The sequence below is a fragment of the Cricetulus griseus genome, chromosome 2 (assembly GCF_003668045.3).
Source record: "Cricetulus griseus strain 17A/GY chromosome 2, alternate assembly CriGri-PICRH-1.0, whole genome shotgun sequence".
NCBI classification, from domain to species: Eukaryota; Metazoa; Chordata; class Mammalia; order Rodentia; family Cricetidae; genus Cricetulus; species Cricetulus griseus.
In genome coordinates this window covers 230,861,324-230,877,284 of record NC_048595.1, presented here as the reverse complement: position 1 = coordinate 230,877,284, position 15,961 = coordinate 230,861,324, and the positions used below count along the sequence as shown (strand labels likewise).

The 15,961-nt window shown below is 45.2% G+C and overlaps 1 protein-coding gene across 1 annotated transcript in view; it reads left to right on the top strand.

Annotated features, from left to right (window-relative positions):
• The first annotated feature begins 8,703 nt into the window (after positions 1 to 8,703).
• The window catches only part of LOC100774522 (cytochrome b5), a 30,088-nt gene continuing 22,830 nt past the window's right edge, over positions 8,704 to 15,961 (top strand). The window contains exon 1 of the mRNA XM_027403730.2: positions 8,704 to 8,978. Within this exon, the coding sequence (XP_027259531.1) occupies positions 8,850 to 8,978 (129 nt within the window). The 5' untranslated portion in view covers positions 8,704 to 8,849. The remainder of the gene's footprint in view (positions 8,979 to 15,961) is intronic.

Here is a 15,961-nt window from a genome sequence, read left to right as displayed (position 1 = left end):
AAGATAGGATCAGAGTCTTCAGTAGTCAGTCTCAGGATTCTCCAACTACAATGAGGAGAGCATAGCAGTCTGAGTGAATCTGAGGAGCAGTGAAGTCGGGGGCAGTCTGAGGATAGCCCCTTTGGTCTGAGCTGAGGTAGAGGTAAAAGTTAGTGCCTGGCTGCTTTTCTTCTCTGATTTCCAGCTTGAAGCTTGAACATCACTATCTGTCTCTGGGTCTCGGGTCTTTTATTTATCATGTTACAGGAGCCATTTTTGTAGAAAAGTTTATTTGATAAGGATGGAGAGAGAGAGAGAGAGAGAGAGAGAGAGAGAGAGAGAGAGAGAGAGAGAGAGAGAGAGAGAGAGAGCAAATACTTCTTAGAGTATATTTTTATTTGTAAAAGGTTAGAAATAGAATATAACTGATTTTATTGCAATGTTCTTGTGGGAGAAATCCAGGGGCATTTGTAATATTTGTGTACTTTCAATTTCTCAGGTTTCTGTGTCTAAATTTTGCCTGTTTATAGTACCTTGCCAGGTAGGTTACTTCCTCATACCTGTGTTTTAGAATAAGGAAGTCTTATTGAGTAATAATAACAATTGTGTTAGGTAAACTTGACTGATTTCTATGTGCTAATCTCAGTGGTAACATGAGTTAATGGCTTACAACAATTGCTAACTAAGTCATGTATATGTGTACTAGTGGCTGTGCAGGTGTGTGTACATTTATGTCTAGGCCTGAGGTTGACATTACATGTCTTCTTCAATCATTCTCCACCTTATTTATTGAAGCAAGCTCTCCCACAAACCTGAGCTTGTCATTTTGTCTTTGCACGAGGGATTTTCTGTCTCTGCCTCTATGCTTCCCTTTAGCTAAGATTACAGGAGGACTGCCACACCCACCCAGATATTAAGTGTGTACTAGGGATTCACACTCCTATTCTCATGCTTGCCCAGCAAGTATTTTACCCACTCATATATCTTCCCCAGTTCATAGTTTTATTTTGAAATACACTGGGAGTTATTTGGAATCAATGTCTGAAGCAGTCTTTGGTATTGGATTATAAAAGTTGCCATGACTTCAAGAGAATGCCCTGCTGGAGGTCAAGGGGAGATTCAGTAGTTCCAGGGTTTCAAAGAAAAAGGTATATTGTGTGTCAGGAGCCATGGCAGAAAATAACCTTAGACCTGTAAGATACTTGGGCTGCTTCAGAGAAAGTTGCCAGCATTTTAAGAATAACCCATTATGTTAAAAGAATAGCTGCCTTCAGTTCTTCCCTCCCCGAATAACATTTGGGCTCATAGAAGTAGTTTATAGAAGGAAAGAAACATTTCATGGTCAGGTTACCTAGCAACCCTTCCCCCACCCCACCCTAGCCCCTCTGCCGCCCCCAGCATTCTCTAACCACTGTTATCTAACACCTGCACTCTCTGTCCTTGGTAGCATCCTGCACTCTCCAAGGACTCACACACAGGGACATTTCTGCGGTTTTGTTATCAAGCAAAGGGCCTCAAAGGACCTCTCCCTGCCTGCCAAGCTCCCCGTTTGGCACCCCTATATAAGGTCCCTGTGAAAAATAAAATTGCAGCTTGATCAGGAACCTGTCTTGCTATGGTTCTTTGGGCCTCTTGACCTTATCATTCCAGGTTCTTTGGTGACTGAAGCACATCCAGGTGTGAGCTCCAGTAGTGCCCCACTGTCCGGGGCAATTGTGGTTCACTTGTTTGATTTTACTAAATCTCAATTGTTCGATTTTACCAGTAAAGACCTGGGAGCTAGATGTTGGGGTTAAAGAAAATCTGTAGCAGCCAAGTGTTGGTGTCACAGGCCTTTAATCCCAGCACTCAGGAGGCAGGGACAGAGGCAGGTGGATCTCTGTGAGTTTGAGGCCAGCCTGATCTACAGAATGAGTTCCAGGACAGGCTCCAAAGCAATATAGAGAAACCCTGTCTCAAAACACAAACACAAAACAAAACAAAAAAGCCTGCTAGCTCAGAGAGGTGGAGAAATCACCCAGCTGGCCTTCCTCCTAATGTCCTGTATTATAATATTTCCCATCATTAATGTGGGAAAGATTTTTCTTTTTAATATTACTTAACTCTTTCCATGAGGACTTCCTGGGTATCTTACCAAATCTGATGGGTTCTCAGTTTGTCTGCAGCTGGCATGATTTTCTGTCTGTGTGGTTATTCTTCATATTGGAGCATCAAACGTTGTTTTTAGCAAAATCTCAATCATTTGATTTTACCAATAAAGACTTGGGAGCCAGATGTTGGGGTGAAAGCCTGCTAGCTCAGAGAGGTAGAGAAAGCACCCAGCTGACTGCCTCTTCCACCAATGTCCCAGAAAAAGACTTTCTCCTCTGCTGTCTCAAACAAGACTCCTCCAAATGAAAATTTCTCCCTTCCACTTCCTTTGCATCTCTCTGTCTGCATCCTCCTGACTTCCTCTTTATCTCTGTCTTTTTCCTGTCAACTGGTTGCTTGCTCCACCTCTTGACCTATGGTTGACTGTAGATGAAACATGATTATCTGCCTAAAATCACACTGCAGCCATGATTTCCCCACTGGGTTGGACTATGCCCTTAACCATGAACCAGAAAACCCTGCCCTTCTTTAAAGTGTTTTCCCCACCTTTTAACATGGTGCTAGTCAATGTGATAAGGGATTTTTTAAAAAAAAGGGGGGGGAAATTAAAGGCATAGGTCATTGTCAGATGATATAATGGCCTACAAGAAAATCTCAACACACATGTAAAGAAGCTGAGTTCTTCAAAATACAGACTCAAGAAAAGTATAAAAATTAGTTATGTAATTATATATTGAAATGAATATGGGGTATGTACAAGGAAATACAGTATCATTTATAACTACTAAAACAATGAACATTTAGGACTGGCAGGATGCTGTGGAGGGAAAAGCACTGTCCAGCAAGGCTGTTGACATGAGTTTATGCTTAGAACCTACGCAAAGGTGGGAAGAAGGAAGCAAAAGTGGCCTCTGACCCTCACACTTGTGCAATTGGCATGTGGACCTCTCCACACCACACTAAATAATAAGGAATACCTACAATTTATGTAAAAACAATATTGAGATGTCTATTCAATAAAGCATATAGGACTTGTATGCTGAAGTTAAAACATCTGATGCAAAATCTCTAAGAAAAATCTCTGTACTTATAAATTAGAAGGGGCAACAGTAAGCAATTTTTCCTAATTTAACATATAGTTTTAATGAAAAAAATATGTGTTTAAAGATGTGTTTATGTGTGCACCTGTTTGTCTGGAAGTGTGGCACATACATGAAGGTGGCATTGGAGGCCAGAGAGAGCTCTGGGGCCACTGGAACTGTTATGAGCAAATCCCCATGAGTGCAGAAAACCCGAACCCAGGTCCTCTGCAAGAGAGGCATTTGCTCTCAGCTAGCTCTCCCATCTCTGAAGGAAATTCATAATAAAATCTCAGCAGTGCATGTGTAGACATTGTGGTAGCCTGAAAGAGAAGTGTTGCCCATAGTCTTGGGCATTTGAACACTTGATCTCCTCTGGTGGTATTTGTGAGAGAGGCTTGGGGGATGTGGCCCTGTTGGAGGACACATGTAACTGGAGGCATTTTCGAGATGCCATTTTCAGTTCTTTTCCTGCTTTGTGCTTGCTGGTCTTAGTCACTGTTCTATTGCTGTGAAGAGACACCATGACTACTGTAACTCTTATAAAGGAAATCATTTAATTGGGGCTTGCTTACCCTTTCAGAGATTTAGTCCATAAGCAGCATGGCAGGGAGCATGGCAATGTGCTGGCAGATAATATGGTGCTGGAGAAGGAGCTGAGAGCTTTACATCCAGTTCTGCAGGCAGCAGCAAAAGAGAGAGAGAGCCACTGGGCCTGGCTCAGGTTTTTTGGACACCTGAAAGCCCACCTCCAACAAGGCCACACTTCCTGATCCTTCTCAAGTGTTGCTACTCCCTGATGACTAGGAATCCAAATATATGAGTCTATTGGGGCCATTCCTATTCAAACCACCACAGTGCTTTTGGTTCAAGATGTGAGCCCTCAGCTCTGTGCTTCAGCTCAATGCCTGCTTCTTGCTCCAGCAGCCATGCCTCTGTTTGGTGACAGACTCTTAGCCTCTGAAACCCTAAGCCTGAATAAAACCTTTCTTCTGTAAGTTGCTTTGGTCCAGGCATTTTGTCACAGTAACAGAAAAGTAACTAATGTAGACATAGACATTATTATAATGTGTATACAGCAAGCCAAAGGAATGAGATGATCTGAAATGGGTTTGAAGGAAAAAATAAAGCAGGAGGACACATTGTACCTGATTCGGGAATTATTCCATAGTTACTGTTGTCAAGACCCTATGGTATTGGTGGAAACAGCCATATGGATCAGTGGAACAGAATATAAAATTCAGAACTAATTCCACTGATTTTTGATAAATAAACCAAAAGAATTTAGTATGAAAGACCCCTGTCCCTTAGCCCTTTCTTTCTCAAGTTTGTCTCCTCTTCCTCCTGTTGGCGGCTTCCCCGATCCCCACCCCCGGCGGCCTTTCCCCGCCACCCGCCGCACGCCCGGCCCGAGAACAAGCACCGGGTGGGCCGGCCCGAGAATGAGCACCAGGTGGGCCGGCCCGAGAATGAGCACCGGGTGGGCCGGCACGAGGGCGAGCACCAGGTGGGTCGGCACGAGAACAAACACCGAGTGAGCCGGCCTGGAGCCCTGCCCCTGAGCCCCCGCCCGAAGAGAAACACTCCGTCCCAAGGTCTCCGCCCCCAAGGTCAGCCATCAGGAAGGGGGGGGGGGAATTGAGTCTGCTGTACCAGACACCAGACACCAGACCTTGAGAATATGCTGATCTGGAATGGCTCTGTGTCTCATTTGAACCATCCAATGGAAATGATTCTGTATTTCGCCTCATTTGAAAGACTCTGTGTTTCACCTCATTTGAATAACTCTGTACTTTGCCTCATTTGAATAACCCTGTATAGCGCCTCATATACATTGACCAATGGGAATAGCTCTGTATAATGCCTCATTAGAATTATCCAATAGAATCCCTGCTCCTAGCTTGCGCCTTTTTCCCTATATAAGGACCCCTTTCCCTTGGCTCGGGGCGCTTAGCCACACAGAAGCTAAGTCGCCCCGGGTACCCGCGTCTCCAATAAAGCCTCTTGTTTTTGCATCCAAGTTCGTGGCCTCGCTGATTCCTGGGTGTGGGTCCCCCTCTACGAAAGTACCTCTTCGGGGGGGGGGGTCTTTCAAGTAAAGACAGGCTATTGGAGGAGTTAGGGACTTGTTGCCAGTTTTGTGGGCCTGGCATAGTGGTTACTTCAAGATGAAACCTTGTCTTTCTGACACCAGGAGTAGAACTAGCCTTTATCACCTAAGACTGATGAGGGCAGCCGTAAACCTGCACAGATAAGTTCTTTACACGACCCTTGTCTTTCACTAGCATTTATATCCGTCCCACTTATCTCCTAATTGCTTTCCTTGGATTTACTACCTAGTTAGAGGTCCATTTGTCCTGTCATTTCTTCACAAGTTTATTGTTATTTATCTAAAACACACAAAAATGTCATTCTTTGTTTGTATTTTTCACTTTAGTGTCTTGTACATATCTCCATGTGCACATAAAATTAACACCAATCCCGTTTTCTCTTGCTAATCAGCTCCTGTATTTTTTTGATTGCTAGGTTCAGCTAAACAACCCATCTAGAATTAAGGGTATGTACAAGGGATTTCTTACTCCTTTCCTTTCAAATCTCCTTAGCAAAGAATGCTTCAACAGTTTGGTACGAGAGAAAGAAACTCCAGTGTGAGTCTTTTACTTCACACAAAGAAAAGGGAGCTTGGAATGTATTGTAGTGGGGTGTCCTGTAGTCCAAGCTACTCAAGACTCAGAGACAGAAAGACCTCTTGAGAGAGGAATTTGAAGCCAGCATAGGCTACATAGTAAGTTCCCAGACAAACTGGACCACACAGTAAGACACTGTATTAGAAAACACCAAAATACAAAGAACCAAATAAAAATGGAATGTTTTCAAAATTAAAACTGTTTGCTTGGACAAAGACAAATATGTCGAGAGGAAAAGCTACAAATGGATAAAACAAATCCCACTTCTGGCTGAACTCACCTAATACATGTGAGAGCCAAAGTTACATTTTAAGTCTTAATCACTATGCCTAAGAGATCCATGAAACAAAAATGCCTCTGATCTGCAAACCTCTTGCCCAAGGACAGATAGTTCCTGAAATGCTGGAGGCTGTTGTTTATGGGAGATAACCAGCCACATGTTTTTCATTCCCTAAACAAGTTTGTTTGATCACATGTGGGCAGGGGGTTCATGGGCAGGAAATACGTCAGGATGTATGCTTCCCCCTTATTGGACCTGATGGGAAATGCAATGAATTATGGGTTTTCCTTCTGAAGCTGATACAAACTGTGATTCTGGGCCATTTCCCAGGAACCTGGGTATGGGCCTGGCCAGAGACCATCTACCTGGCTGGTATTTAATTAAAGCTTGCTTCAAATTTGGCTTTAAACTGTGGTACTTCTCTTATTCTCCATCGGTGAGATTAACATACTTCCATAAAATTCTTTTTTATAAAACAAAATACTTTCAAACCCAATATTGCTAAAGCAAAGAAAGATGGAATCCAAATGGTAAATAAGTACTTGAGAAGATGGCTCAGACTAATTAGGACTACCACTTTGCACACCTGGTAGAAGTTGGCACAATAAAGAACAACAAAGCCAAAACTCTGGGTCCCTCAGGACTGCTGTAGGAATGTGAAGCTGCGATGACTTGGCGGTTTCTGACAAACTGATCACACAGTTGCTTATATATATTTCCCAGCAGCCACGCACTCCTTGGCAATTATACTAAAAACAAAAAGTTGTAGTCACACAAAACTTGTATATGGTTGCTCATATCAACTTTTCCATAGTTAACCAAAACCTGAAAATCACCAAAATGTCCTTAAGCCGTGAGTTTTTAAACAAGCTGGTTTTAACAGTGCTGGTCCACTGTTAGATTCAGGCATTATGCTGGCCTGCTCCTGTCACCTGACAGAATGCACTCAGGCAGTGCCCTGGTCAGCATGCAGGTGTGAAGGACCCCTTTAAAAGAAAGCCCCCTGCCCACTCACTTAATGCTTTCTTTCTGGTTGTTCTCCTGGGGTAGACTTTTCCTGTCTCCCTCTTCTCTTCTGTCCTCTTTTTGTCCTGTGTCTCTTTAACTCTTTTCTCTTTATTTCCTTCTCCCTCCCCTTTCTAATAAAATGTCTCACTTAAGGTCTGTCTGCCTGACATTTTGTCCCCCACCTCGGTCACCTGGCCTGCTATGGAATCCTCCATGGTCCCCCACTCGATTTATTATAACACCTACACCATGAAATACTACTGGAGCTATTAGGGTCAAAGCCTGGCCCCTGGCAGCCCAAACAAGTCAGGCTCAGCCACCAATCCTCAGGAGATCAATTAAACAAACAAGTAATAGGAAACAGCAGAGAAAATAGATTTATTTAATCCAGCCACATTTGGGAAGGGACAAATAAAGAGATGTTGTGGCCTCCTTCACCCTGCTTCAGCTCATCTTTGTCTGACCTAGAGTTTAGGCAAGAGTTTAAGTAGCAGGCAAGAGTTATGCACAACTAAGCAGTTCTGCTAACCCTCAACAATGACCTGTCTTTGTTTCAGCTCCAGTCTCTTCTGGTTTTGACAACTTGTTAGAACTGTGTGAAATCTCCTTCCTGGGAGCCAAGTTCCTTTTCTGACTGACACAGGGACTTCAGTGTTTTCCTTCTCCCATTAAGAGATTGCTATGGAAACTCCAATTTGAAGGGCAATGTCTCAGCAATGTGGTAGCTAAGGGGAGGGGACAAAAGTGTCTCTCCCTGGAATACTTTTGCTCCTGCCAGAATGATGACAACGAAATGAATCGATACAGTTCACTTCTTGGATGGGTTTTGAGGGCAAGAAGACAAGTGAAAAAGCCAATCTCAAATATAACATCTTGTGATGTCAAAATAATTCAGGAATGAGGTTCCTGGAGCTAGATTACCTAGCAGCTAGATATGGTGAGCATGCAAGTGTAATTCCAGAACACAGTAGTAGCTATAGCTTGTGACAGGGGAGTTATGTTTGGAGGTCACACACTTGCACACTCACCAATCCTAAAAGTAGAGGGGACTACAATGTATTGATGTGGATTTCTTTTGTTCCTTCTTTTATAACAAGGTCTTGGCTAATGTCGGAATGGAACTTCCTATGTAGCCCAAGCTGACTCCAAACTCTTTATCCTCCTGCCTTCACTTTCTGGGGCTGGTTCTGCTGGCATGGGCTGCCTTGTTTTGATATTGAATGGTTACATTAATATCTAGCCACTGGGGGGACTGGATGAGAGCCGCAGAGAGCCTATCTGTTAATATATGGTATTTACTCCCTGCGAAAGGGCAGGGGAGTGTCCCGCTGGGGAGTGTGGTCCTCAGACCTCTGATCTCCTCTCATCAGTGCCATTGGCCCCACCCGCTTGCCTCCGGCGCAGACTCAGAAAAGCCTTTCCCCACCCTGCGCGCAGGCAGCGGATGATTGTGAGGGGCACCTCTTGTAGCCAATCAACATTCGCACACTGGGCTGGGGGGGCGTGATTGGGTTGGAGGAGGGCGTCGACTGAGGGAGGGAGCACCTCCTTCCTGGCCAATCCCGGAGGCCGTGCGGTCCCTGCCCAGTTCCAGGCGCCACCTCACCGCGCTGGGCACTGGTCCGGGTAAGGTTGGGAATGCCCCTGGCGGAGGCCGCTCAGAACTGAGTAGCGCACCACCCTGCACGGCTGTGTCTCAGGGCCCGGGAGGTTCACTGTTACGAGATGGCCGGGCAGTCAGACAAAGAGGTGAAGTACTACACCCTGGAAGAGATTCAGAAGCACAAAGACAGCAAGAGCACCTGGGTGATCTTGCACCACAAAGTGTACGATTTGACCAAGTTTCTGGAAGAGGTGAGCTGGGCGCGAGCGCTCCAAGGGGGCGCGGGGAGGGTGACCCAGGCTTTGCGTCTCCCAGGCATGACCTGGGGCCGATGTCTGAATATGCGTTATCTGTTAGTGCGCATTTGTTTGCGTACATTTAGGAGTGCCCTCGGCGTCTGCACACTTTTGTTCACTTCTGAGCATGCTCACCTGCGTGTGCACACCTGTGTCCTGTGCTGCTGAGCGCCTTGGATTTGCACACCTGGGCATGTCTCCGGGTGGTCGGAAAGCATCCTAGCAGTGTGAGCAGTTTTCCAGGCTGCTATGGGCGGAGTACTTGGGGGCCAGAGCTGGATTCCTACTAGGTGCTCAGGAATGTCCCGAATACATGCTATCCCTTGCTAGGAGAGGGCACAACCGCACAAGGATTTTAAAAGATCCCTTACTGTGTTTCCGAATGGACTTCTGATACCAGCCGGTTGGAGACCGCTGGTCTAAAGAAGTGTGGGGTTCGCTAGGGTCGCAAGTCCAGGAGGAGACACCCCCAGGGTCACTCTGAAGTCCAGACCTTTATGTTCACCAGTGTTCACTCAGCAGACTGAATGTTGACAACCTTAATGCAGTATTGACTTGTCCAAGAGCCACAGGGTCTCCTGATGGCTGGGGGTGGGGTGGGGGGGGGGGGCAGAAGACTCTCTAGTCTGTTCTTTGAGCTAGGACAAGGGTAGGCAGGTAGGCAGCATGGTGCAGTCAGGACACTGGAGATGCATCCTTAAGCCACTTGGAAGTTGTAAAATGGCTTACTTAAGGAAGTCACTTCCTTTGGCAATTCTGGTCTCAAGACTAGTTTTTGCTGCACAGCCCAGGGGGAATTTTGTAGGTTTTTTTTTTTTTTTTTTTTTTTTTTTGTGAAAGCTTGGTCTTAGCTTAGCCTTGTTTTTTTTTTATTTTTTATTTTATTTTATTAGTTCAAATTAGGAACAAGCTTGCTTCAGATGTCAATCCCTTCTCCCTCCTCCTCCCCCCCAACATCCCACCTGCCCCTAGCCATCCCCCCTCTACTCCCCAGGCAGGGTAAGGCCCTCAAAAGGGGCTCCTCAAAGTCTACCACATCATCCTAGGCAAGAGGAATTTTGTAGTTTTAAATCTTTATTCCCTCAGGACACACTTTTGCTTTGAGGGCATTTGGAGTCACAACACAACTTTTACATCCTGCTTCTTCCCAATAAATAAGAATGCTAATTAATGGGGATGGTTTGCATGTGCTTTGTTTGTGGGGTGGTCGAAATAGATCATGATTTACATCAAGAGACATTTGTTTTATAGAGAATGTTTAACAAACACAGGAAAAACTTGCAAGTTTAGAGTTGATGTCTCGTGGTAAAATACTTGACAATTAATGATAAAATGGGGTTCTGATTTAGGTGGGAGTGGATTGCGGCACGGACTCAAATCTGCCTCCCTTCTGCTGAGCCCAGAGGAGTTTTGCATCATAGCTTCTCAAACTAACATCCCCACATGACCAGCCCTGGCCTATGTGACTGACTCTTCACATGGAACTGTCTCTTTAGCTCCTTCCCATGATATATATATATATATTTATAATTCTGGAATTTTATGATACAGTATATCACTTCACTTTGTATATATAATGAAGTGTAGCATTTGTAGAAAACAAAACATTGGAATATTTTATACTATGAAGTTCTCTCAAGCATGGTCTTTAGACCTGGGCACTACTGACCTCTTAGGTTGCCTCCCTGTCCTGCATTCTCTGGATGCCCTAAGTACCCTCCTAATAGTGACAACCCACTGTCTTCTGATCCTGCCCAGTGTCCCACAGGGCATGTGGTGAAGTTGCTCCTGATAGAGAATTGCTCCTGATAGAGAATCGCTGGCCTAAAACACATTGCTTATGAGTTTTAAAAGTAGATCCTTTGAAGTAGATAACAAGAGATTGTTAAATTACACTCAAAACCATTTATTGTCTTGTTTAATCTCAGGAGGTAGAAAAGGGTGAGAGTATCCTACAGGTTTTCTGGGCTAGGCTGAAGGGCCAAGAAGCAGCTGCTCAGTTGGAAAACAAACTGGAAAGTAAATCTTTTGTCTCCCTAAGTTATCAGCACCTCATCTTTGAGAACGGCTTGGGAGGAACAGCTTCTTGAGCAACACAGGGAAGCTCCCTGGGAGCCAGTCAGCTAGGGAGATGATGGAGAGAGTTGAGTTTCAGAGACACAGAATGGTTGGATCCTGTTGACTGAAGGGTTAGAGGGACCAGGGAACCTATCTGCTTTTCTTACACCCCCGCCCTCACTATGTGTGAATGTTCCAGCATGTTGGAATGTAGCAGGAGCATTTCCTGTGACTGTCAGGTTTCTTAGTCTATCCAGATTCCCCCTGGTGTGGACGTGTTTCTCCTCCTGACATTTTTGTAGTTTGCTTTTACTTATGACACAGTGTCCTAATCATCGGCCTTCTGCCCCCAGGGTAGTATTGCCTTTAGGCTCCCTGGGCACCAGTGCTGCACAGACCCTGCAGATGACTGCCTGTGTCTGTTTGGACTTCAGCTTTCACACACATCTCATTCAGCTCACCTGCCAGGACATGCTGCCATTTTTCTTCTTTCTGGATTCCTTCAGTTTCAGTTATCTTGTGAGGTCAATGTGGGCTGTCACAGGCTTTGGCTTGAAACAGAAATATTTTACAAGGCCCAGAGTGTCTGACCTTCTGCCCCACTTTCCCTGCCTTTCCTTCCCTTTCCTCTCCATTTCAAGGCTCCAGAAACTTCATGAAGCACACAAACTGAAGACTAGTCTATCCTTGCTAATTTACAAATGAAAAGAAATGGGAGGAGCATACCTCCACCTGGCACTTTCTGTGGTCTCAAGCTACAAGCTCTGGATTCTACTGTCCATGCAGCCAGGCTATCCTGAGTTGGTTTTCTCCTCCTTTAAGAATACCTCATTTCTGTTGAGGAAGCCTGTGTTGTGGCATTGGTTCCTACTCTGCTGTTTGCTTTCTCCTGTGCCTTAGATCTCTCATGTGTGAAGGGAGAAAAGGGAAGACTGTAGCAGGGTCTGCTTGCAGCTGACATAGGAATTAAAGCATTGACCAGTATAATGTGCCTGCCTGTAATCCCAGCAATTCCAGGACTCAGAAGTCAGAGGCAGGAGAATTGCCAAGAGTTAGTAAAGCCAGCCTGGGCAGCAGTGACAACCTGTCTCCAGAAACCAAAACTAGAAAACAAAAAAAAAAAACAAAAAAACAAAAAAAAACCCCAACATTTGTTAAATGCAATCCAAGGTGAAAGTTCCTGCTTGTTTGTAAACTGCAGTTGGTGATAGACCTGGGCTGTGATTTCCTTTTTGCAGTTTGAGTGTTTGAGCTGTGGTTTTAAGTAAATCCAGGAGGTAATCTTGAAATAGGAGAGTATTGGAAAAATTATCTTTCTAGTTGAGAACACAGATTGAAGGTTGCTTGTGCAATGTGAACTCTGTCTTCCTGAAATAATGTTGAGGTTGAGGGGACAGGTAGAAATCCAAGAGGGCGGGAGGGCTGATTTCAGGCAATCTAAACAGCAGCAGGTGTTGGATTCCTACCTGGTGCCTGGCAGCAGGGCTACAAGCCTCCTTACCTATATATCTTGAGCCCCACCCCTTTTTTTCTCATCCTGACCACGAAGTTTTTAGTTTATTTCTGTGAAATTGAGTCGTGTCATATCAGATCATGTTATTAACCAGGTTAATGATTATAGAAATTTGGGAGATCATTATTTGAAGTGAAAACAGGTGTTTAGGGCCAAAGAACAGGTTTGTATTTCACCCTTCTGTGGTTGTCAGGGCCAGGTTTTAGCAGAGCTGTGGGAGGGAGGGAGAGCATCATGTAATAATCCCGTTGGTTACATTTCTGCTCTGGGCAGTGTGGGTTTGAAACGTAGATACCCTGGACCCTGGTGTAATGCAGGTTGACCTTCCCCCTACAGTACATTTTCTAGTCATCCTGAGATTCTGCAAGCCACCTGGGGACTGCACCTACATGTCTTTTAGGTGTCTCTACTGCTTGGGGGAAGTGTTACATTTTCTGAAAAGAGATTCCAGTTTTGTTTTAAAACAGTAAAAACCAAAACAAAGGCACCGTATCACACTCGAGACACCTAAATCTTGGTTGTTTGTTTTAAGGTGAGGAAAATTTTATAGATAAGGAAATAAAACGGGTTATACAGGCCGGTGGGGGTAAAGCAGGGACTAGGTTAGACGCTAATCACTACTTAATATAAATATCTGTTATTCTAGAAGACTCCAAAGCCCTGGGAGACAACCCACAGTACCTGTCTTGTGTAAGAGAATCTGAATAACTCTGGCCTTCCGCTCATGGGAACACGCTGGGCTGCAGGGGCAAGCCTCCTTATGGTCTTAGAACATTGGGAAGAATAGTACTCGTGTAAAACTCATGTAAAGAGAAGGTGTTCAGACAATTAAAAAAATGGATTTCTTTTCTTGTTATTTGTGTTTGTTTTGTTTTTGTACTGAAGATTGAACTCAGGGCCTTGAGCATGTCAGACGAATCACTGAGCCACTAAGCCACGTCCCCACTCCTTGCTGTTTTATTTTACTGTGAGACAAGTCTTGCACAGGTTGGCCTTCAGCATGTGGTCCTCTTACCTCAGCCTCCCGAGTGCTGGGATTACCAGTGCATGCCACCATACCCACTCCACATGAATGCATTTTGATTGCTGTCTTCTTGGGGTGAGGGTATGGCTTAATGACAAAGTGCTATATAGCATGCTCAAGGCTGTGGATTTGAACCCAGAACTTGGAAAAAGAATTCCCCTATAAGTTGTCATGAATTTTTGCTGTGTGTTAGGTCCAATATTAATTGAATGTGGGATTAGTATTATAATGTTCACCAGAAAAAGAAACTATTCAAAATACAAATACCCTCCTGAAACATGACTGAGAGGAAGAAAACCACGCCTGCCCAGAACTCCACTCCCCTCTGGCAGCCTAACAGAACAGCCTGGCGAATGTTCTTGTGTAATCCTGCAAGTGTGAGCGCACACCTGCACTTGCACATGGGTGCGCTTTATGGTAGTGGAAAGACTCTCCATGTTGCTCTGTCATCTGTCACTTTCTCCACTGAGCTCTACAGAGGATCCACTTTAGGACTCCTCCTGGCTGCTGCTTTATTATACTGCTGCTAGATTTTAGCACACTAGCCACTTCCCTCTTGCACATTTTGTGCTTAGTCTACCTGTGGTTACTTCCTTATGATAAATCCTTGTGATAAAAAGTTGTGTGCTCGACTTAACATGGGAGTGATTTTCCTGGAGAGAGGCACAGTTCCCACGGTTGGGCATGCGTGAGAAGGCTGTGGTGGTGCGAGGGAAGGCCCCATAAGTGACTGCCCCGGGAAGACATGTGGTGAGGCTGCTGCTGACTATCCTCCTGTCCTCCTGTCCTCCTGTCCTCCTGTCCTCCTGCCCCATAGACCTCTCCTGTGGATCTGTCACACCACCGCAGGAGTTGCTGGGACACCCTTCCCTGCCTGGACTCATTGGTCAGTGGCTCTCACACCCTTGCATCTTCAGCCCTTGCATCTTGCTCTGGTCTCTGGAGCAAGCCTTGGGTTTTGTTCAGCTTGTTGGTGGCACCATGAGTTTTCAGCTAGTTAACACATGCTAGCGTTACACACTAAGGAATGCGCTCCAGAAGAAAACTAAACTCCGTCTTCTGAAATCCTGCCATTCCTTCCTGCGGTTCCTTCCCGTGACTTTCCATTGCATTTAGAATAAACTTCCATCTCTGCCCAGTTTAATGCTGGATGGTGGGGCCATGCCTGTGGCTCTTTCATTCAGGTAGTAACACTATCTCCTGTCCATTGTACCTGTGTATTGTTTTTCAAACCAGCTAGACTTGTTCCTGCCTAAAATGTTTGTTCTTTCCTCCCTGCCTGTCCTCTGTTTCCCTGGTCACTGTCCCTTTTAGGTTACAGCTCCACTGAAAGACAGTTCTCTGATGCTAACAGTGACACCCGTCAGCACCTGGCACTTGCTTGGTTGCTGTGCTTTGTCTTCTAGGTGGCAGGCTTCACATGTGTCTGCTCAGTGCTGTCTTCCCTGGACACAGTATGTGCTCAGCAGATAATCCCATGGTGGAACTGGAGAGCCTTTTGTGGAGCACAGCTGCCAACTCGCTCACTGCTATTGTATTTCACCCCACCCGATTCTCGCTCATGGCGCTTGGTGGTAGTGTTGGGATCTCCTCATCATAGACACTATGGAATTCTGTCCTGAGGGATTTGTCACTTAGCACTTCTGGAACTTTGTTGTGAAAATCTGGATTGTTATATAACTGCAGAGCAAAGAACACTTGAGCCCGGTCCTGTGCTGTAACAGAGTGGACTTTAGCACACACAGAGCACACTCAGAGACACTTTCCTGCCTCTTCCTGTCAAAGCCAGGGCTGCCACGTTTGCTCTGGGTTCTACTTTCTCACCTGATGACATCACTTTTCTTCATGGCCTTCTGCTTTCTATTCTGCATAAACAAGTTCCATCTTCTGAGCCTCACCCCCAGGCCCTTCTTCATTACTTAACACTGTGACTGCCCCCCAATCCTGAAATGTACATATACACTGCTTCTATGGGCAGCACTTCCCCCAATGTCTCCTCAGAATTTGTTCCCTTGTGTAGTGCAATCTTTGAAAAGTCCTGTTGAACCTGCTATCTTCAATCACTCCCCTCCTTTCTCTTGAAATTCCATGAGCGTTTTAAAACCATTCCTGCCGTAGTCTCATGTGAGGTTCCTGATGTGTCAGCTGACTGTCATGTAGTTGCTTCCTGCGTGGCTTTCCAGATACCGTCTCCTGGATTTCTCCTATCTCCGTGGACACATCTTTGACTTCCTTCTCTTCCTTTTCTGCCTGTCTTTGTCCTCAGTACTGCAGACCCTAAGGCTAGGGGTTTTACATTCTCCCTGGACCATGTTGTCCAGTGTCACAGCTTTCAACGTTATG